Below are 23,894 nucleotides of genomic sequence, written 5' to 3'. Positions count from 1 at the left end.
CCCTGAGCCAGCCTAGGCTGGCAAAATGGGTGGGAGAAAGGTGGGTCATGGGCCCCAGTCCGAGGAGTAGCCGAATCAGTTTGTTTTGGGAGGTTTGAAGCTTAGTCTTCAGTGACACTGAGGTGTTGGAGTACCAAGAGGTGCAAACATAGTCAAAAAGTGGCTGAATCATGGCCCCTGAGAGAGTCCTGAGGGCCTGAGGATTGACAAAAAGAGGAACCATAAATTTGGTTCTCTGGTTTAGTCTTTTGGACCTGTCAGGTATTTGTCAAGAATACAACCCAAATAGGTAATCTCTTCTTTGCTAGAGATAATTGTGTCATCGACTTTGACCTTGAAATCATTTACATCCATCTGTCTGAGGGAATGTTTGGTCCCAAAGAGAATGGATTGTAGTGACAGTTTGTTATCGGTAAGCCAAGTATGGATTTGATTGATTGATTGATTGATTTATTCAAGATTTATTTGTTCTTGAAAATTAAACTCATTTGCAGTGTCGCTGAGTAATACAAGGCATTCAACAACACCAGAGTTGAAAATAAGTTCCAATTTAGGAATTGATTTATCAAAGCTCCGACCTGATGTACGCTAGGATTGGCTGTATAGGATTTGTTGATAAATGTGACTTCAACGTTGGTGTATGGCTGCATTTATGGAAAAATATAAGCCGTTTTTTACGTTCCGTTGATAAATGAGGGCCAAAGAGTCTCCTTTGTATCTTCTACTGGAACCGCTGCCTACCGGTCCGCTGGTCATCAAATTATTGCCGTAGGAATGCGACAAAAACTATAAAAAACTAAAAATAAATAAATAACTAAAATCTAAAAATATCCATCAATTCAAGTCTCCATGGGATGACTAATCGATAAGGAAAAAAGTGAACTATCCCTTTAAGAAACCGGAGTCGTTAAAATCCTAAAGGGTCCCAACCCTACAGACTGATAACTAGGACAATCTCCAAGAAATGGCATTTCAGCCGCTCTTTCACGCAAAATATCAACTAAACAGCCCCGGAAAGACCGGTTTTGTTGACAATCCTGTATTAATGAACAACATTGGGTTGCTATTGCAACGCCACTCCACCACAAGACCGCATCCGCAGGCCACTAAATCAGGGTTTAAGTGACAACTATTGAACATAATAATGATCTAGAATTCACCTAGTCGGATTAATCAGCATTATCCAAGCCTGAATCTATGTGATTAGAGAACCCGGGGGCAATTAACAATCTGGTTTTCGTGATTAACGTTCCAAGCGGCAGAGATCAATCAAGGCAACGAGATCAATGTAGATCAAACCACCGCAGTTTCCTGGACACTTATGAGACCACTCAGGATTCGATTTGGTGGGGGTGGGACAGTAACTGAGTACATTTACTTGAGTACTGTACTTAAAGTAAAATGTTCTGGAGTATTTCTTTTTTTGTAAGCTGATCGACTTTCACTCCATTACATTTTAAATAGAAGTATTGTACTTTTGACTCCACTGCAATAAAGGCTCTAGGGAGCCAAGCTGAATTAACCACTTATGCTCTATTTCAAATATAGTGAGATTAGCCGATATACAAGCTCACAACGTGCCATGTTTTGCGAGCTTGTAGATCTGCTATTTTCACAATTTCTGAAAATGTCTGAAAATGTGCTTCGTAGTTTGTACTTTTGAATACTTGAGTATTTACTTGAGTATGTCGTCTTGTGACGGGTGGAAACCTCATTATGTCCAAAGCTGTTACTTTTCAGGATTCAAATTCAGAAATGGCAAAAGTAGCAGATCTACAAGCTCGAAACGCATAGCTTCGCGCCGTGTTTCGAGCTTGCAGATCTGCTACTTTTGATGCTTTTGATCGACGCTGTAGTATGGTCAAGTACTAAGTAGGGCGTTAATTTACGAAAAAAAACACAAAAAGTTAAAATATGGAGATAAGAGGTTTCTGCCCGACAGCGACGATATACTAACTGGGGGTGAAGGAGGGAAAACCCATGCTTCTGCTTTTGATATGCCTCCCTATGGTCATTCATTCTTTATGTCCAGTGGGGATGTTTTATCCCCACTGGACACTTCTGGTCACAGTGAACTAAATACATGTATTTCCTTTGGGGAAATATAGACTGTGTGTCTATATTTCCGTAATATTATATTATATATATAATATAATATTATCGAACCCTGAAACCACTCAATCACGCTATCGAACGGAGGCATGTAGTGTAGCGTGTACGAAAGAGCGTGTTGAACAGGGGCTCAACAGGCCTGCTGTATCCGTGGAGCCCCTGACACAGAACAGCCAGTCTTAACCATGCACTTAAACCCTATATGGTTGAGTGGAGTCCCTCAGGGCTCTATGCAAGTGTATTTTCTGTTTTCCGTTGTTGTGGGGAAAGCTTTCGCTGAAAAAAATGCCGATCGACAAGCACACAAAACGCTCTAAAGAGTAGTTGCTTATTTGGGCTTGCTTCCAAATGTTGTTTAAACCAGTGGCTCTCAAATCTTTTCATGCCAAGGACAGCCTAAATCAATATGTATTTGTCCACAGACTCCCATCAGAACATATTTTGTGCTAGGGACAAAAATGTGGTATTAATGGTTGCTTATTTCTCTCGCAAAACCTGGCTGGTCATGTATGATGTGACTATGGAATTACACAGAGCTAACTCTCGTTGACAGCCACTATGGAGAGGCTTTTGAACCGAGGATTAAAGCTTAAAAACTACATCTGGAGAGCCGGGCTCTGTGATCTCAGAGGAGCGTTTCCCCAAGTGACAACATTTCTTTTCAAGTCTATTACAGAGGCCAGTTCACTCAAATCAAATTGTAAGCCCAAACAAAGAGGCTATACTGCTGGAAGCGGTTAGCATGTCATGTTGGTCTTGTAAAGAAAAAGAAAGAAATCAGGGTACCAACTGAATGACACACGCAAAAGGATCCACACTTTGAATGTGTGTGTGTGCATCCATCCTGACTTGGAAAGTCCTCATGTCAGACAATGACATAATTTAGTCTTTGTGAACATTAACTGCATGCTTAAGTGTAGTTGTGACTCAGTTTGCTGAGCGGTTTCTCTCTGGGTAGATGCCTGTAGGCTACTGTTTGTAATGACACTGATCAGCAGAGCATAGTGTAGCAGGCCTCAAATGGGAACTTGAAATGATGATTCAATACTGCAGCCTAGAGGCGACTTTTAGCAATAACACCTTTCCTTTAGTGTATTAATAATACCACTAGTCTACTACTCTGCTGTTACTACCACCATACAGTACTACTTGTACTACACCCACCACCACTAATTATACTACTACTACTACTCCTCCTCCTCCTCCTCCTCCTACTACTACTACTACTACTACTACAACTAGTCTACTACGTAAGTAGAGTGAGCAGAGATGGGCAGTATTTTAAATACATGTATTTGAAATATTTTTTTTGTATTTGGCTGGGACGGAGATTATTTTTTTGTATCAAGATACTTTCAGCTCTTGTATTTTCTGTATTTTTTTTCAACAATATGTTTATTTATTTTTCCTTTCTTTTCACGACATTTTTCAACATTATATTACAAATACAACAGAAAACAAAAAAAGACAATTACAATAAAACATACAAGACAAACAATGAAAAAACAAAAACAAAAGAAAAACATACATTGACATCAGCACTACTCCTCTCCAGATTCTTCCATTAAATGTGGCAGATTATTGATTTCCATATACTGTATAAAACGACCCCACACTTTACATTTACACAGGTTTATACTGTGGAATAAATAAATAAAACATTGATTTGGCCTACCCACCCTCAGAACAAATTCAACCACAAATGAGAGGCAGAGTAGGGCGGGTCTTGAGACAGACTTCATATCACCTTGCCTCAACCAGTGAATGAAGCCTCGTGGAAATGACCTAATGCATTAAAGATAGTTTACCTTTGTGATAACTGCATTACTGCTTAACCCATCAATGGTCAGACAAGCCTAATATTTTATTATTTGTGGTGCTATGTATATGTCAGTATCCTGGTGTCAGTATCCTGGTCAATATCCCGGTCAGTATCCTGGTCAGTATCCTGGTGTCAGTGTGGGTGCATCCACACATGTACGTCAAATTGACGCTAGGGTCGCAAGCCCTTGTTCCGATTCCGGCCATTTTTGGCCGTTACTCAATGAAAGCCAGAACCCGGATATGCTTTTCAGACGGATGTCGGGACGGAACTTCCGGTTTTTAACATGGTAGTGGATGGGACTTCCGTGCGACAACTTGACGTACATGTGTGGATTCACCCTATGGGTGCATCCACACATGTACGTCAAGTTGCCGTACGAAAGTCGGAAGTTTTTTTGTTTTGCTTCTTTAAAAACTCGGGATTTTTCGTTCTGGAGGGCATTCAGAGAAAACACGGGATAACTCGGGGCTTGGCACTGAGAGAGTTAAGTTATTTGTGTGCATTCATTTATGTTAGTTTTTTATTTTATATATTTTGTATTTGTCATAATAATCATAATACTATCTTTTTATGATTTAAATAATTTAACTGATTTGAATCATAATGCTTTTAATGACAGATCTACAAGCTCTCAATGCGTCACGCTGTGACGTATTGTGAGCTTGTAGACCGGCTAGATTGGCCATCGTATATGGCATGTGGTTCTCAACCTGTGGGTCGGGACCCCCAGGTTGAGAACCACTGCTGGGGGGTCCCCAGATGACAGTGAAGTGACAATTGAATGACTTTTAAAACCTTTGTAATACCTAAAAAAAAAAGACCATTACTGCATCAAAAGTAATCAACAAACTGAGCTATAAAAACTGGTAAGTATAAGCTCACAACGCCTCGTGTTGCGAGGTGTTGTGAGCTTGCAGATCTGCTATTTTCACAACATTTATCTGTGGGACCGAGTCAAACAAAATTGAATGCCTCATCTCTACATTCCAAGTGCTTGTCAGGGTGGGGGGTCCCTAGTTCAAATCTGATTATTTTCGGGGTCATGGCCTGAAAAGGGTGAGAACCATTGGCATAATGGTGAAGTTTTTAAGAGAAGAGAAATGGGACAGGTGCATCTACAGTATAAAGGTCAGGCTGGGTCACAGACACATGTGACCATGGGAGAAAAACAGCACATTCACAGGTGTGGCAGTGTTATGTAACCAAACACAGTTAAGCTGTTCTCCTTCAAACATTCTGACCAAAATATTCCAGGGTCTAAACGTTAAAGACGAAAATAGATAGTTAGTGAGTAGTGATGTGTGTGTGTGTGTGTGTGTGTGTGTGTGTGTGTGTGTGTGTGTGTGTGTGTGTGTGTGTGTGTGTGTGTGTGTGTGTGTGTGTGTGTGTGTGTGTGTGTGTGTGTGTGTGTGTGTTTTCGTGCCTGCCAGAGTCCAGTCTGCCCAGTCTCTTTGGGATACAAGGCAGCACCAGAAACAACCAACATGCAAATACAGTAAGTATTAAGTACAGTCAGGCATAACTGATAAATGTCTAATCCTAACTCTAACCCCAACCTCTAAACCTAACCCCTATAAATGCCTAATCCTAACCATAACCCCAACCTGAATCTTTTCCTAATTGTAAGCCTAACCCTCTTTCTTTCTTTTTTTTCTTTTTTTCTTTTACCAGAAAACAACAATTTATTTTGTGAGGACCAGGAAAATGGTCCTCACAATGTCTATTTCACAAATTCCGCTATACATGTGGGGACATTTGGCCCTCTCTAGTATAGTAACACACACACACACACACACACACACACACACACACACACACACACACACACACACACACACACACACACACACACACACACACACACACAGCCCAGGTAACACTTTTTAATCATGTTTAATTCCATTCCTTGCATATATATATACTTGCTTTAATACACTAGCGCTATAATAGCACTGAATAGACAATAGACATATCCTAGGAGTTGTGATAACATACTTGTGAAATTGATTTCAGTGCACAGTGATGGCAGACAGGGATCAGATAGGGTCATGTAGTGCTCGCAAAGATATCAAATCATAACGTGGTTTAAGAATCATAAGAATCTAACTCCAGACTGACACCACCCCTGTTATTCTTCATTCATTCACTATAGCTGACTTTACCTCTGCTGCAGTGCCTCTCTCTCTCTCTCTCTCTCTCTCTCTCTCTCTCTCTGTCTGTCCCTCAGCAGTTCAAACCTTCCTCGCCGCACAAACATCACGTGTGATGCACAGAGATAAAGGCAGGGCCGGGGAGTACAGAAGAAGGTGAAAGTTAAAGAGAGGAGGCGTATATATAAGGCAGGGTCTGCTCAGGGTACGCTGACGTGGTACAGTATAAGGTGGGACTGCGGGTGAGTAGACACTGAAAACTAACACGCACACACACACACACACACACACACACACACACACACACACACACACACACACACACACACACACACACACACACACACACACACACACACACACACACACACACACGCACGGATTGGTTGTACCTGCTTTATTCTATATTCTGATATATTCCATTGAACACAGAACGATTCAAACTAGAAAGACTCTTCAACAAAGATGCTGACCTCACCACTCCTCTTCACTCTCCTCTCCCTCCTCTCTCTGGTGCAAGCAGATGTTGTGACCCGCTTCCAGGTTAGTGTCTGCTGTCAATCCCTTCAAATACTTTTGTTTTAGGAAACCAGACAATATTAATATCAGACAATATCAATGTAATGGGTGATTTCACATAAAGAGAAAGGCACTGAAGACACATTATTTTTTAAAGAAAGCACGCCAGTATAGAACCTGCAGTGACACTGGTAATCAGTGGTGTAAATAAGTACATTTACTCAAGTACTGTACTTAAGTACAGTTTTGAGGTACTTTTACTTTACTGGAGTATTTCCAATTGTCTGTACTTTTACTCCACTACAATTATTTGAAAACTTTAGTCACTAGTTACTTTGCAGATTACATTATAAAACATACATGAACCACTTTAGCCCTATTTCATACCTAGGCTATTTGAAAATAGCCGATCTACAAGCTCAACAACGCGTTGTGAGCTTGTAGATCTGCTATTTTCAAACATTTTAGTACACTTTAGTAAATGTACTTTTACTTTTGGTTCTTTAAGTACATTTGTACTTTTACTCAAGTACATTTTTAATTCTGGACTTCTACATTGCAGTATTGATACTTAAGCAAAACATTTGAGTACTTTTCCCACCACTGCTGGTAATGCCTTAGGGCGCGCTCCCACCAAAACATGGTCGGCTAGCGTTAAACGCAAGTTGTGCGCGGCCACAGTTTTTTTGTTTTTTTTTGGGACGGTCCGCCTTCCACTCACCCGACTGGACAGAGGGGGAAAATCAGCTCCTGCCTCCAGCAGTTTTCTGCTTCAAATGGATAAGTCGTGTAGAGCAGATAAACGCACGGTCTGCGCGACAGGCGGAAAGATCCACTCTTGCGTGAATCCACGCATTTACATTGACAAAGCATTGGCAGATTCTGCCCCAGAGGTAAAATAAAAGTGCGGTGGGCCCATGTAGCACTTTGGATGGCAGGATGGATTGGTATGAGAGTGAATTGTTTGGCTGCCGTCGTGGCTGTGTCACCGTGCTGGTGGAGTGCTGCCATTGTTAGCTCTGTTGCACTAGCGATGCTGAAGAGGAGATAATATGGGACGGCAGATTATTTTTATTTTTGTCGTATTCCTAAACCAATAATTTGATGACCGGCAGCGGTTCCGGACACCGGCTCCTACCGGAACCGCTGCCTACCGGTCTGCTGGTCATCAAATTATTGGCTTAGGAACACGACAAAAACTAAAAAATATCCATGAATTCCAAGTCTTTATGGGGTGACTAATCGATAGCCTCTTTCTTATTATTAGAACATTTGGCCAATGTTTGACCAGTTTTTTTATATAGTATAGTTTGTTGTAGCCCCTACGGAACCTCTCCCTCCGCTGTACGCTGTATAGCTCCGAGATGAGGTCCCTCGTTTGTTACTGCCGTCTGTTTTCGAAATGGTCGCACGTCTTCCACTTTACATGTTTCTTACCCCTTTCTGCACATCGTATCCAAAAAGTAAAGCATTTCCGCCACTCTCTCAGATGTTTTAAGTTTTAACGCGCCATAAAAGCTATCCAACGGGTTGAAGAAAGTATTTAATTTGCCTCGGTTTTCATCCGGTTCCATAATATTTTGCATTAGAAGATGCAATTCAACATTTGACCAGTAGGGTAATCAGTAATGTTATCTCTACGGGCGCAACTCTTGCGCAATGTCTTAAAAACCATGTAACCGGATGAAAACCGAGGCAAATTAAATACTTTCTTCAACCCATTGGATAGCTTTTATGGCACGTTAAAACTTAAAACATCTGAGAGAGTGGCGGAAATGCTTTACTTTTTGGATACGATGTGCAGAAAGGGGTAAGAAACATGTAAAGTGGAAGACGTGCGACCATTTCGAAAACAGACGGCAGTAACAAACGAGGAACCTCATCTCGGAGCTATACAGCGGAGGGAGAGGTTCCGTCGGAGCTAAGTTTGTTGATTACTTTTGATGCAGTAATGGCCTTTTTCATTTTTTTTCTTATTTTATTTAGGTGTAAAAAAGGTCTTAAAAGTACTGAAATGTGGGGCCCCCCCTCAAAATCCTGTCGGGACTGGGGGTCTCGACCCACAGGTTGAGAACCACTGATGTAGGGCACACCGTTGAACGTCTGTGAGGTGAACACACCCCTGAAGGTGGCCTGGTGTCCCTCTGAATGAAGAGCCTTTGGCTAACTGTAGCAAATAGTTAACCAATGCATACACAGTTCCATATCCAGCTCAGTGGTGTTGTGGTTAGTGTGTCAGCCCCGAGACTGGGAGGTCTGGCGTTCGATTCCCCAGTCGGGTCATACCAAAGACTATAAATGCGTCTCAATACCTCCCTGCGTGGCACCAAGGGTTGGATTGGGGGTCAGTCTCTGCGACATACTAGTGTCATGACCACCGGGTGTACTTGTACATCATACTGCATGCCTCACGCTACAGAAACAGGAAATATGGGCCTCATGCCTCGGCAAGGCTTACTGATCCCTGTGATTACCCATATCAGCCATGGTTACCCCAAATACGCAAACTTGTAATAAGAAACGTAACCGATGACATAAATCCCAAATTAAACACAATCTCTACACACCATAACAAAAAATTATAAAACAATAACCCTGGAATTCTTCTTCAGTTCTAATAGCCCAAATGGTACTGTATCAAATATTATATATTTGATACATATATACATATAAAAAGTGCTTCTGACAAAACCAGCTAACTCCATTGGATCCTCAAACTTTCTGCTAAACCAGCTAACTCCACCAAAGGGGGGTGGAGCTGGTTTAGCGGACTCCAGGCTCCACCCCCTTTTGACCTCCAACCTCATTGTGAGCTTGGAGGTCCATTCAGCTGTTCTTATCAATGATGAACAAAACCTCCTAACTCCACTTTTTGTTTTGTTTTTTTTATTTCCTGAAAAATGAACATTTTGGAGTTAGCTGGTTTCTGCCCGACAGCAGAGAGATATAACATTTGATATAATATAATGTAATATTTGATATTCAGACACGGATGTGGATGTTTGTGCCAAGTTGTACCCTTTCATTATATATATATAATTTAGTCAACCTTCTATTCATGTAGGATGTGCCAGAGTGTATGGAGTACTTCTATGAAGGTAAGGTACCAGAGTGGGGGGATGCTACACCTGATGCTGCCCGCATCTGCCAACGATTCACTAACAGGTGATTAATACAGTTCATCCAGTGGAACAGTTAGACCAGGGGTCTTCAACAGGGGGTGCGGGACCCCTAGGGGGTCCTCAGAGCTACTACAGGGGGTCCGCCAAATCTTTGCGTGATATTTCCTTTTTTTACCTTAACCACTTGAACCCTAGCATCCCTTTTCTGAGGAGAGCTTTAGCCAAAAATAGCAGATCTACAAGCTCTCAACGCCTCGCGCTGCGAGGCGTTGAGAGCTTGTAGATCGGCTATTTTTGGCAAATAGGCTATAGGTGTAGAGGGAAAAAAGGGCAGACTAAGTAAAAAAAAGAATAATCTGAAACACAATTGTATACAATATAGAGGGGGTCCCTGCTTCATCTCTCTCTCTCAGCTAGGGGGTCCTTGGCCTGAAAAGGTTGAAGACCCCTGAGTTTGACAGTCAAGTCTTCAGTGTTAAAGCTACAATATGTAATTTAATTATTGAGTGAATGCATTTTAATTTTGACCAATCTGTATGGGAGAGTAAATTAATGGACGAATAGTGTCTGACCATTACTGATAAATGATACCGCCTGAAGGTCAAAATTCTATTTCTCCCTACACACAGTAAAAAGGTGTGTTCTGTTAGCTCAGTGGTAAAACATTCAGCACTTGCATGGAGGACCTGGGTTCGAATCTCAGGTAGGACCAGAAAGTTACAGAGTATAGCTTTAAAGGGCCGTTCACACCGAGCAACTATAAACATAGTTTTAAAAAGTCGTTCTAAGTCAAGTGGATGGCAGAGTTCAAACCACAACTATAACAAATATAATGGTGAACGATTATAGTTGTAGTGCTCAGTCTGAACCTGAGCCTTTAAACTAAAATTGTAATGATTGACCCAAAATGAACTCTTCCAGGGTGAGTTCTTCCAGGCTTCAGTTAACACTGAGGATTTTGCGTGATGGCATCGAAATGATTTTCACTTAGCTGCATGCCGAAAATAGCTGATCTACAAGCTCACAAGTTGTGAGCTTGTGGATCAACTATTTTCGGTCTGTGACACCCGCACGCACCCATGATGACTTGTCTCACTCATCCCTCCCAAACATTTTAGTCTAGTTTTTATTTGTTGACGAAATAGTCAGTATATTTAGTCATAGTTTTAGTCATCATACAGTAGCTAGGTTTATTTCGTTTTCGTAAGTGTAAAAAGGTGGTCAACTGGCATTTTTCGTCATAGTTTTAGTCGACGAAATCAACACTGGTGCAGTGGCAACGCTTTTGAACTGTGGTTTCCTTAACATGCCTCTCTGTCAACCACCAGGTATCACTTTGCTACTCTGTATGACACCAAGCACCGCATCGCTGTCTACTCTGCATACCGCTTCCAGCCCAGCGATGGAGGTGGCAGGGAGAAACGATGGTTTGTGGAGCCTCAGGTACAGTACAGTCAGTGTCCTCTTATTATAAGCGACTTTGGGCTTGTTTTTCTGTGAAGTTGCTTGTAAATGTTGTTAGTCCGGGTTGCGTTTTTTTGGGCTTGTTTCTAAAGTCTTCCAAATGTTTTAATATATTTTTTAAACCAAATATCTTCATGGAAATGTTTTGTGCCACACGGAGCATTTGTGTTGTTAGAATGTTTCATAAAATATTCCAAATATTCCACATTCTATTGCAAGAGTTTTCGAAAATAGCTGATCTACATGTGACGCGTTGTGGCCTTGTAGATCGGCTATTTTCAAATAGCCAATGCATCTAGGTTTAAAGTGCTCATAGTTACTTTGGGCTTGTTTTCATAGACCTGGTGTCCCATTTCTCTCACAAAATGTCCTGGTCCCAAGAGAAATTGTTGTTTTATGAATACGTATTTATTTATATATATATATATATATATATATTTGTTACAGTTAGGCTTAGGTTTAGGGTTAGTGTTGGAGCGATGTCCGATTGACACTTAGTTGAGCGCTAGTATTGTCCACTGAAAATACCCAATCTACCTGGTAGATCGGCTATTAGGGTTAGGGTTAAAAATGGCATTCATAAAATACTAAAACCTTGATGTTCTCGCAAGTATAGCAATACAAATGTGTGTATGTGTGCACACTTGCTTGCATGTTGTAACAGTTTGATTGTATGTTAAGTCAGCCAGGTTCTTTGCCTGACAAATGAGCTAGTTATGATCTCTCTTTTTTTTTTTATAGGATAGTGGGCTGACAGGAAATGGGGAGAGATATGGGGGGGGGGGGGGGTGACACACAGCAAAGGTCATCAGGATCGGGAGTCAAACCCCCAATATGCTGTCAAGTTGGATTACCAGCATGTGGTATGCACCTGGACCACTAGGCCAATGGGCACCCCTGTATTGTCATTCTTGTCACAGCCACATTAAGCAGAGGTTTTCAACTGGTGGTCCGTGGACCACTGGTGGTCAGTGAAGATATTTCATGTGGTCCCCTGGTCATCCATTCAGTAATGTATAAAGTGAAGAGAAAGCTTTTTATTTTTTGTGGTTAAAACATTTTTTGTCATTTTATTTTGTTTTATTTTGGAGAAATTTAGTAATTTGTTATTTGTGTGATATGAGGACAGTGGAATTAAAAACATTATCAATGGTCATTGGATGAGGCTTGCGTTTCAATTGCAAAAGTACTTCAAGCTTTACTACAGAAGAGGATCAGCTCATTGTCCACAGACTCTTTCAAGAGACATGTATGAAACACAGTCCCTTGTAAAGTTCTGGATGAGTTTTCAGACAATAAAAGCTAAATGTAATTTACCTTTTCTAACACTGTAACTCTGTAAAGGTAGTATTGCCACACTGGTATACCTGAAGAATATTACTGTTATATAACAGTATTATGTACAGGGAAAGGTTGGAGCCAGAAAATGACATGAGACTCTGTCCCTCACCACCACTTGACAAGACAGACATGGACCACCTGCAATCATGCCATGGACCATTAGTGGTCCATGGACCACTACTTGAGAAGCAGTGCACTAAATGACCTGGTGACCTAAGATGACGAGTCAATGAAGTCAGTTACTGGGAAGTCTGAGGTCAAGAAATTCCACAGAAAAAGGAGTTAGAATCTCAAGAAGGGAAAGTGTCATCATTATTAGGAAATGAGCCCATTTAATGGCATGTGTCACGCATAAATGTTACACATCAGTATTGTATCTAAACCATCCCAACCACATACTGTTTGAGATGTTGCCGCATAGAAAACGGCTACGTAGTCTCAAAGCTACTGGAAAAAGCTTCTTTCCACGTACAATCAGGTACATGAACGATCTGACAAGAACCAGAACGAACCAGGGCAAAGGGAAATGCAAATGTTTACACAAAGTTAGGTGGCAGCTACTGGGAAAAAACACATACAATACAAATATATATATATCTTTTACGATTTATATCATTATTCTGTTGTTATTATCTATGCTGCTGCACTCTCTGAAGGAAGCCAAACCAAAATAAGTTTTACTCTTACAGTATGTACACAAGATCTAACAATAAAGTACAACCTTGAACCTTGACACGAGTTTAATATGGAAGGTTTGATAAAGTAAGAGGACTAGATCAGTGGTTGGTTCTCAACCTTTTTTTTAAAGCTCTGGACCACTAGCATATTTCAAGCAATCTTCAAGGGCAACCCCAACCCACCTTTAACTAATCTTAGCCCACACATATCCCCACCCAACACAACAGTGGTCCCCAGGTTGATTCTTAGTCAGGGTGGTGGCCCCTGGTTCACAATCAGTTGAACCCCCCTGACATAAAGGATGCCTATATTAAATGTGCATAATACTCAAAATTGTGATGTACAGTATATGTATGGTATGTACTATCGTTGCTGTCGGTTGGAAACCTTGTACTGTATGTCTTTTCAGGAAATGGAAAAAAATAACCTGTGTTCCAATGGATTCAACATATTTATTATTTGGTCACAAGCTATTGTTAATACTTTTAATTGGTTCAAATTTGATTGAACCCACAGACACACCTAACCACTTCCCTTTTACTTTCTTTTTTGTTGTTGAGAAAAATAGCAGATCTACAAGCTCACAACGCGAATAACAAAGTAGGGCATTCATTCATGGAAAAGAAAATATATACATATGATATCAGGTTTCTGCCCAACAGCGATGATATGTAGGCTATGTATGCATGCGTGTTCTGTATGTGTAATCCCAAAATGATATTATTCCATAATCAAAACACCAGACAATAACTGGGCAATTACATTCTTAATGCCTGTATTTGTCGTTGTATTACTATGTGTAGCCTCCTTCCTTCCTGTCTGTGAGGTGTGTTTTATATGTTATCTGTTCATCATCCCTGTAGCTGGTGAACTCATCCTGGCAAGCAGAAATGAAGGATGGCTACTGGCTGGGAAAAGACAACCCTGGGGTCTTCCTCGGGGAGAGACAGGCTCTCAATGAGGATTACACACACTCTGGCTTCGACCGCGGACACCTCAATCCCAATGGACACCATGCCGGTAGTTGGGTTTAGACATATTTATCTCTCTCTTTCGATCACTCCCTTCCTTACACACTCACCCACATCTACCTGCTGGATTCCATGAAGCCAATGATCCATTGGACACAGACAAGTCGGTGTCATGTCCTGTCAGTGTCACTTGTGATATCCAAGTCCTTCTTTCTCGGAAGCTTGCAATTTTTTTATTCACTTTTGCATTACCTACTTTCTTTGGCTACTTTAACACTGGAATAGGCTCTATGCACAGCAGCCATATTGCAAAGAAATTGGGCCTCTTCTTACTTCCTTCAAAGGTGTTACCAATGATACTAATGAAGGCTCTGTTCCATTCTGGTCAGGGTGCTGATATCGTGCATGTTGGCTCACTAGAAACACTCACTTTTGGTTCCAAAATGGCCCCTTATGGTGGGTGTGTACGGGTCCATTTGGTTCTATTTGTACACTCTCAGAGTTATGGGGTCCTTGAAAATAAGACAACCACTATGCCACACTAAATGTAACAGAGCCTTAATTAGTATCATTGGTAACACCTGTGAAGGAAGGAAGGAAGGAAGGAAGGGGCCCAATTCATTCCCAATATGGCTGCTGTGCATAGAGCCTATTTCACTCCAGGGATCAATAAAATGTGATCTGATCAAATCTAATCTAAATTGCTCTGTCACTTTTATCTTTCATCCCCATGTCTTCCCTTTCTGTCTCTCTCTCTCCTGTCCAGTCCCTGGCCGTAATGCCACCTTCACCCTGACCAACGTAGTTCCCCAGAACCCCAAGATGAACCAGAACGCTTGGAGGATCCACGAGTCACAGCTCACCGAGCTGTTCCGGGCCCAGTGCTCCGAGGCATACGTTCTGGTGGGGGCCATTCCGTCCACTGACAACTGGATCGTCAAGAACAACATAAAGCGAGTCAACATCCCCGATTACCTGTGGAATGCCTACTGTTGTGTGGACAACAACGGGCGGCCCGTACAGAGTGGCGCTGCGACGGCCCGGAACACAGAGCAGAACTGGGTGGAGAGGCTCTCTCTGGGTGAGCTGGGGGAGTTCTTCCAGCAGTTCACCGACCAGCCAGTAGGGGAGCTGTTCTACAACAACTGCAATGCTTAAAAGGAAAGTTGTATAGGAAACATTATTTTGTCAGCTGTTTTCCTAGCGCCCTGAATTCTTTGCTTTATTTGGACTATCAGTGTAGTCAAAGAATAACAGGATTAAACTGGTTTCATATTGATAATATGTAGCCTCTTAATCGTGTTTTAGAGAGAAACCTCACTGCTTGTAACAAATAAACCCCTCTTGATACATGAAAAGCCTTTATTTGATATTGTTGTGCTAACACGGTGGGGGGTCCCCAGATGATTTGGTTAAAACATTGTTTTCTCACTCAACAGTAAACACACCAACATACAGTATACGTGTACACAGGGCCTGCATATTTCTAAAGTGACAATTTCCCTTTTAATACCAAAAAATAAAATAATAAGACCATATACTGTGTCAAAAGTAATCAACAAACTATACTATAAAAATGTTCAAACACTGACCAAATTGTGAAATATCACCTGAGAAAGAGGCAAAAGTTGTGAAAATAGCCATCTACATGCTCACACCTCGCTGTGAGCTTGTAGATCGGCTATTTTCACATTATCTATCTGTGGAGTCCAGCTAAACGTAAAGCTCCAACTCCTACAATTCCAAGTGCTTGTCAGGGTGGGGGCCGTTGCCTGGGGGGGCTAAGCCCGCCCAACCTAGTAGAGACCTAGCAACGTGTCTGTCTGCGACATACTAGCGTCATGACCAGGGGGTGTACACATGTACATCATACTGCATGCCTCACGCTACAGAAACAGGAGATAGGCTCCTGCCCTGTGGGCCTCATGCCTCGGCAAGGCTCACTTATACACAGTATACTATGCACATTATGCAAATTGAGAAAGGTGGCATGATTGCACCATATTAACAGATTCATTTCTAGACATCACAAACATAGACTAGTCACTTAGACTTATGATATAATAATAAAACGTGTTTGTCAAACTATCACCACAGGCTGACAGGTGGTAGTCTGCCCCTGATGACATGGATGGGGAAACAACAGAGAGGGAGGCATGGGGATTACTGATTCAAACTGAAAATTAATTGAGAATATAAGATAACTGCAGCATACATTTTTGAATAGATATTATAAACCTTTGTGTCTGTATTCATGAAGGGTTTCAATAGGCTCCATGCACAGCAGCCATATTGGGAATGAATTGGGCCCCTTCCTTACTTCCTTCACAGGTGTTACCAATAATACTAATTAAGGCTCCGTTCCATTTAGTGTAGCACAGTGGTTGTCTTATTTTCAAGGACCCCCATAACTCTGAGAGTGTACAAATGGAACCTACACTCTCAGAGTTACACACCCACCGTAAGGGGCCCTTTGGGAACCAAAATGGAGTGTTTCTAGTGAGCCAACATGCACGATATCAGCACCCTGACCAGAATGGAACAGAGCCTTCATTAGTATCATTGGTAACACCTGTGAAGGAAGTAAGAAGAGGCCCAATTTGTTTCCAATATGGCTGCTGTGCATAGAGCCTATAGACAGGTTTCCTGTTAGTAAACATTGAGAGGAATATGACCGCGCAGCTGCGGGGGGAAGCCTATGGGTGCGTTTGGAAATTACGCACCGGAGCACACTCGCCTATTAGTTTGTATTGGCCAGTGCGCTCACTGCCGCTCAGGGCTGTATTTTCGAACGCGCCTTCCACCCCCAGGCATGCGCAGATTGCGCATTCTGCTCTGTGATGACGTCGCTCGGAAACCCGTCTATTTCTCCTGGCTACACCATTGTTACTGTATTATATATTTTGACCACTAGATGGTGGTCTTTACCCACTGCTGTAATCACACCTGAAACACTGATCCTTGTTTGCTGACAACTAATCTAAGTATGGGTGCACCAGCACCAACTGGCGCACCGTCCGATATATATAGATGCAGATATCAGGTCAATAACATGCTCAAGTACTTCACGTGTCCAAGTAGGATATTGCATTAGATGATATTAAGCACTTTAGGCCATCTTTTATTTATGTCTACAAATAGGCCTGCCTTCAGGTTCTGTGAGACCTTTCATGGATTTAGGTATGCCAACGTGTACAAAATATTTTCCAACATATTCTACTGTCTCTACTATAGGTCAAACTCACAAATAAAACTCAACAATGTGAGCATTTGTTTGTTTGTCTTCATTAGCATAAGCAACAGGTATTTCAATTAATCCTTAAAATGTATCTCTTTTTGTTCACATTCTCTGTTCCTGTCTTGATTTGTCAAATATTAGTATTTTATATATATATATATATATATATATATATATATGTATATATATATATATATATATATATATATATATATATATATATATATATATATATATATATATATATATATACATAAAATAGTCTGTTACTTTGAGATTTGGCTCCATATCTACACAGAGTTTCAATGACATCAAAGAAGGAAGACCAAAAAAACATGGTTGTCTTAATATGTTTAATTAATCATAATAGTAGGGCCCTGGCCTGGGGAACAAGCTCTGTGGTTTTAAATGTAAAGTTGAGATGGGAATGTGAAAACATGAATCTACCATGTTGACATTGTGTTGTACAGCTTATGGTTATAACTCTGCATGATATGCAGAAGTGTGAAGAATAGACTATGAGAAGAAGAGCTGTGGTTTCTATAGACCATTCTCAAAATGGGGTCCAGGGACCCCCAGGGGTCGTTGGGGGGATTCCAGGGGGTCCCGAGCAAAAGTAGTTAATATAGTATCATAATCATTTCAACCGCTTTATCCATTTATATGTTGGCTATTCAACAATAGCAGATCTACAAACTCACAGTGCGTCACTTCGTGCCTGGCACAAACCTTTCCAGATGGGGGTCCACGGCCAAATACATATAAATTTGGGGGTCCTTGGCACAAAAAAGGTTTGAGAACTACTGCTATACTTTCATTCCGTATCACCTCAATATTTTATACACACAGTAAAATAATTAGCACAAAGTTCAAAATGCAAAGAATAGTGCAAATTAATGTTACACATTACAAACATAAAGTACTTAAACATGAATGCATACCTTCGTTCACAGTAGATTATGAAGCCAACTAATATTATACTGAATTTTGCCATCATCATCTTTGCAAAATTTGCTTATAGTATGTTTTAATTATATTGCTATTAAAGAGTGGACCCAACTTGTGTAATATTAGCTTATTAACCCCGTGAATAATGGCGTTCCTATTCTCGGGGCGAATATTGTGCGAAAATAGCCAATCTACAAACTCACAACATGTTGTGAACTTGTACACTTTTGGCGAAGAGATTTTGTGTATTGGGGAAAAAAGGAGGGGGCCAAGTATAGAGCCCTGGGGTACTCCGTCAGCAAAGTATATAGGGTTTAACTATATTAACTACATTTCACAGATAAAGAGGTTGGCATGGGAACAGGATATGTCATTCCATCTATTTAAAGGCTCAGGACGTTCGTTCCAGTTCTCAGCACAATGTTCGTCTTCTCTGTAATTATCAGGTTGGGAAGGATACCAGAAACTGTCAAGACAGAGTAAAGCCAATTTAAAAAAAAATAATCCATAAAGCTGACATGCAATTCAAATCATTTTTTTGTTTTAAAATGTGACACCATTTTTTTTGCATAATCATTTGCAAGGTGATAATAGCTTTGGAGCGAAAATGCAGCTACAGTTGGAATTTCTAATTACCTTTTAAGCTATAGCCATAAAATAAATTATTGTATATAACCCACAGACAACTAATATTATGCATAATTATGCTCTTGACTATTATTTTTGATACCTTTCAATCAGCGGGGTTCCATCTACCCATTTCCACACTCCTTCTTTATCTCGGTCGGTCAGACCAATCCAGACTCTTTTGTCAACCACAAATTTCTGCAGGCAAAGAAACATAAATTATGAAATGATACAACTGTATGAACAATGAATATTTCATTAATCAAATGGTATCTTTTTCTATCTTTTATCTTATCTTTTAATAACATGATACTGTACTTTATCTTTATGTGAGATTACTTTGTTTGTTTAGCCCTTAATCACAGTTACCGTCTCAAAGGTCTTACAGGCTCATGTTTAACCACACACCCTGTGCTTAGACCCTCAACCGGACATGGACAACCCCCCAAGAACATAACCCTTTAGGTGAAAACAAGGGAAGAAACCAAGTGGGAAATATTCACACGCAAAAAAAGAAAAAAAGAACACAGCTACTGGTTGGATTGCTGTGAAACCTGCCTTGCAGTTTCATGCTGATGAACCCTACTGATTTTGGTGACCACATGGCATTTCCTCCAGCACTAGAGTTAGGCCAAAGCTTCCACTTGCGCACAATATATATCTACTAACTCGTCTAATGGGCAGTGTAGACTAGAGGGGGGGAAAAGAGCACACAAAGTACAGTTGTAACTCGGGTCCGTTTTACTAAGAATAGAGGATTTAAGCGGTTAAAACTTTGTTACAAATATTCAGTAGTTCCATATACTGTATACTGTTGTAGCCTGTTTCTGTCCCTCTCAACTGGTATCAGTGTGTGTGCGTGTGCGTGTGCGTGTGCGTGTGCGTATGCGCGTGCGCGTGTGTGTGCTGTCTCGCCACACAGCAGCAGTGGCAAAGTTAACAACTCTTGCCACTTCTCTTTTTGATGAAACCACCTCCTGCCGCAGTGAGGAAATATAATTAGTTTTTCTTCCATGTACAGAACGGAGCATGCATTGTGGGGGGAGAGAAACCGGTGAAACAAACCCACACAGTATCCTATGATTGATTGAATAATAATAAGACAAATGAGAATATCAGTGTGCACAACTCAGTGTGGAAGACAGTCCACAGTGGATAGCTACAGTATCAATGGTAAATACAGACAGTACTAGTCTCTCTCTGTCTCTGCCTGTCTGTCTCATACCTGCTCCTCTTGGCTGTTGATGATCACCAGGTGAGCTCCTCTCTCCTGACAGTACTTACGGCTCCCCTCCCAGTCCTTCTTTTCAGTAGAAATGTAGTAACAGCTATTTCCAAACATCGTCCAGCAGTTTTTGCATCCGCCATTCACTGTTTTAACAGCATGTGTTAATGCAGTTCAGTCACACAGATCATAACGTACAGCATCGCAAAATACTATGATTTAACTATAAGAAAATGATGCAAACTGATACTTAATAGTTGGCATGTATACTTGAATGAATGACATGATATTACCATGACACATCTGAAGTTTTTCATATTGTTTTTTCAGGATGTCGTGCCTCTCCAATAGCTGGTCACTCTCAACAGACAGGTTGGTGTTAGCAGTCTTTAACTGGTCTCTCTCATCAGACAGGTTGGTGTAAGCAGTCTTTAACTGGTCTCTGGCATCAGACAGGTTGGTGTAAGAAATCTTTAACTGGGCCAGCTCCGCTTTCCACTCGTCTCTGGTGACTGGTTTGCACATAAGCAAAATGTGAGTTCCGACAGCCCAAACCATAGAACCTCATACGTATTCTGTCATGACGTGCTCAGTGTTTTGTCATCTTGGGGACAAGATATACTCACAGTGGACACACAGCAGGCCTACGATCCCAACCAGTAGGAAAAGACACAGCAGCCCCAGACACCTTAAAGCTTTAGAGGGAGCAGTGTCTGAAAATACAGTAGGAGGAAATATTTGACTTGTAAAAGTCTTACTGCTCATTTAACTTGGAGAGTCTAAACATTTATACTTAAATTAACACTTTAAGTGTGTGCGTGCAGGTGTACATCTGCGTCTGTGTCGGTGATTGTATGGGTATAAATTAACATGAGTTCACGTGTAAAGTTTTTCATTCAATCACAACCATTCAAATTGCAGTCATACATCCAGTCTACATTTTCTCCCAATGCACCAATGGAAAAGAAACATTCTTCTTTGTCGCTCCAGTCCCCCTGCCCCTCTGAAAAGGCCCTTATTTCTCAATTTCTTGACAAATACATATTTCATTGTTGGAGAATATGCAGTAGCCTGGTAAACCACCCGGTCAAAGAAATCACATTTTATTTGATTTCAGCAGGCAAATGTAATGCGATTTCCGTGACCAGGGCGGTTTACCAGGCTAAACATGCAGCCCTATCTGTTCAGAAGATGTGTGAAGTGCTGAATGGGATGCAGCACCCGATAAAAATAATGTATGAAAAACAAAAGAATTTAATGAAAAAACATTTAAACATTTTTGCATAATGTGCCTGTATGTTGTTGGTCGTTATTTGGGGGGGATTTACTGCAATATGTGTTCTGGAACCGAATTAACCGAATTAAAGTAACAAAAAACAAAAATAAAAATAACAAACCTGTTTAAAAAACGAACATTTTCGCACTCGCACGCGTGCACACGCTAGGCACGCATACAGCACCCGAAACCTGAAACGTCTTCCCACGGCCCTGTGTGTGTCTCTGCACACATATGTCCATTTGTCCGTTCATGAATGCATAGAGACTGTGTGTGCTGTATGGATGTGTGTGCATATTAGATTCATAATTATGCACATACGTAGAGAGTACCACACAATACCACATGCATACATGTAAATGACCTGAGTTACCTTTAGTTGCTGCTGTGTTTGGACTGGGAGTGGAATGGAAGGTGATCACATCGTTATTGGTGTAGATATCTTCTCCTTTTTTGTCTGCCCATTGTCTCTTGCTTCTGTTGTCCAAGGGTTTCTCTACATTGGCGTAAGTGTCATCCATTATTTTTGTATCACCAAATCACAAAGTCGAAGAAGTCCAGAGAGGGAGCTCTATAACTTTTAGTCAATTACATTCAAATCAAATGCACAATCAAAGCTACTTTCTTTTATGAAAAAGACAGAAGTGGAAGCATGGAGCTCCACAATAGCTATTTTCAAGACGAAAGCAAAGCCACAGAGAGAGAAGTGATAGTGGATGGGTGAGGGCACCTCATCTGTTCTCTTATATGGTCACTTTCCTTTTCTCTATTTTACTCTCTTTGTGGTACATATATGGGCATGCATATGGGCATGCATGCATGTGTTGCTCATCTTTTTTTGACAGACCTGTGAACAGGATGTAGCATGTTGATGGTGAGAGCAATGGGTCTCTGTGGTGAAAGCTATCAAGAATCAAGAGGGTCAATTCACTCATACAGCTACAAACAGCAAAATGATGGTGTGACATGTTCCACAAGACTGTGCAACAACTGCATTACAATATACACAAACAAGAAAAAATCTAGATATTATAAAAAGTTAAAATGCATAGGCAATACACACACTCTAACCTGTACATTTTGCTTTTGCAGTAAAAAAACAGCCTCCAGCCATAGCTGCATATGTATGTTATGGTACTAAAAGTAGAGGAGAACTTGCCTAACAACAAACACATGAACAATGAACATGCCCCTTTGTTTAACTGTGGGGCTTACAGCAACTCAAGCATTGATAATGTACATACCTTTAAATCAATGACAACACACAGAACCACTGGACAGCATGGGGCTCACAGACAAGGGAAAGCTATAGAGTTAACTAAAAGTTATTTAGACTATTTCGGTTTGTGTAACTGGGGACAATTGTATGTTGATATTTACAACGTACAGAACGCCTGCAGACAGGTCAGTGTGCAGTTCAGCACAGTGCACCGCTGACAGCCATATGTCTTTGTTTTTACCCGCTGCTTCAAATAATGAGCGTTTATTATCAATAGCTACTGTATAATTCAAGATTGGCACAGTGGCCTCTGGCCTGTCAGTTCTGTTCATAAAATGAAGCTATAAGGCTATACATTAACTCACCATTGTTTTGGGCACAGGCCGCACCGCACAATGTACTAAGTCAGTGGTTCTCAACCTGTGGTTCTCAGATGACAGTAAAGTGAGAGCAACCAACCCAGAGGTACTGAAATACTGCAGGTCCGTTGCCCTGACAACCATGAGCATAAAGATACAAAACCTCCTAGATCCGTTTCAGTTTGCATATCCGGGAGCGTGGGGTGTGCAGGATGCTACTGCCACTTTGGTTGATCTTTTATTAAAACTGCCTGAGGGTATTAAACTTGTGCCAAGCTGTTTGTTCATTTTTGACATGCTCTCATGCATGACAGGTGAGTTCTTTCCATCTACACGCAAAACCGTCATGATCCATTTGACTTTTAACTCGAGATCCAAAAGAGCTATTCTCCCCGGGACCCAAACTTGTGAAAATAACCAATGTACAAGCTCACAACACGTCACGTTGGGAAAGATAGGATATATAAATATAAACAGTCTATTACTTTGAGATTTGGCTCCAGGTCTATACAGTACCCATGAACCAAAGAGTTTCAACAAGACGTCAAAGAAAGAGAAACAAAAAAAGCATGTCTTATGATAATATGTTTAATTAATCATAACAGACATGGCATGGGGAAGCTAGCAAACAATCTGTGGTGTTAAAACGGAAAGTTGTGATGGGGAAGTGAAAACATGAATGTACCATGTTGACATTGTGCTGTGCTGGTGGTTACAGCTAATGGCAGCAAGTACACTGTTTAAAGTGTAATGTGAGTTGTTAACTACTTTTTCTTTTGAGGCGACAGTCTGAATCACTCGCAAATGGCATATTCTCCAC

General features: G+C 41.0%; 2 protein-coding genes across 2 annotated transcripts; one reads left to right on the top strand and one right to left on the bottom strand.

Annotated features, from left to right (window-relative positions):
* Positions 1 to 10,405: 10,405 nt before the first annotated feature.
* Positions 10,406 to 15,340, top strand: LOC311050114 (endonuclease domain-containing 1 protein; the record flags this gene model as incomplete). The annotated part of the gene is made up of 4 exons (XM_084064077.1): positions 10,406 to 10,431; positions 11,057 to 11,171; positions 14,075 to 14,231; positions 14,949 to 15,340. 4 exons carry the CDS (start codon positions 10,406 to 10,408, stop codon positions 15,338 to 15,340), a joined length of 690 nt encoding a protein of 229 aa, XP_083920203.1.
* Positions 15,341 to 16,270: 930 nt separating this feature from the next.
* LOC311050113 (uncharacterized protein) lies at positions 16,271 to 22,182 on the bottom strand (the record flags this gene model as incomplete). The annotated part of the gene is made up of 6 exons (XM_084064076.1): positions 21,870 to 22,182; positions 20,847 to 20,933; positions 20,514 to 20,732; positions 20,221 to 20,366; positions 19,099 to 19,193; positions 16,271 to 16,301 (listed from the first exon to the last, which is right to left on the bottom strand). Exons 1-6 carry the CDS (start codon positions 22,015 to 22,017, stop codon positions 16,271 to 16,273), a joined length of 726 nt encoding a protein of 241 aa, XP_083920202.1. The 5' UTR covers positions 22,018 to 22,182.
* Positions 22,183 to 23,894: the final 1,712 nt, after the last annotated feature.

This window comes from Gymnoscopelus microlampas, assembly GCF_963454915.1.
Source record: "Gymnoscopelus microlampas genome assembly, chromosome: 8".
Taxonomy (NCBI): Eukaryota; Metazoa; Chordata; class Actinopteri; order Myctophiformes; family Myctophidae; genus Gymnoscopelus; species Gymnoscopelus microlampas.
The sequence above is the reverse complement of the archived record's forward strand: the minus strand, read 5'-3'. Positions and strand labels throughout refer to the sequence as shown.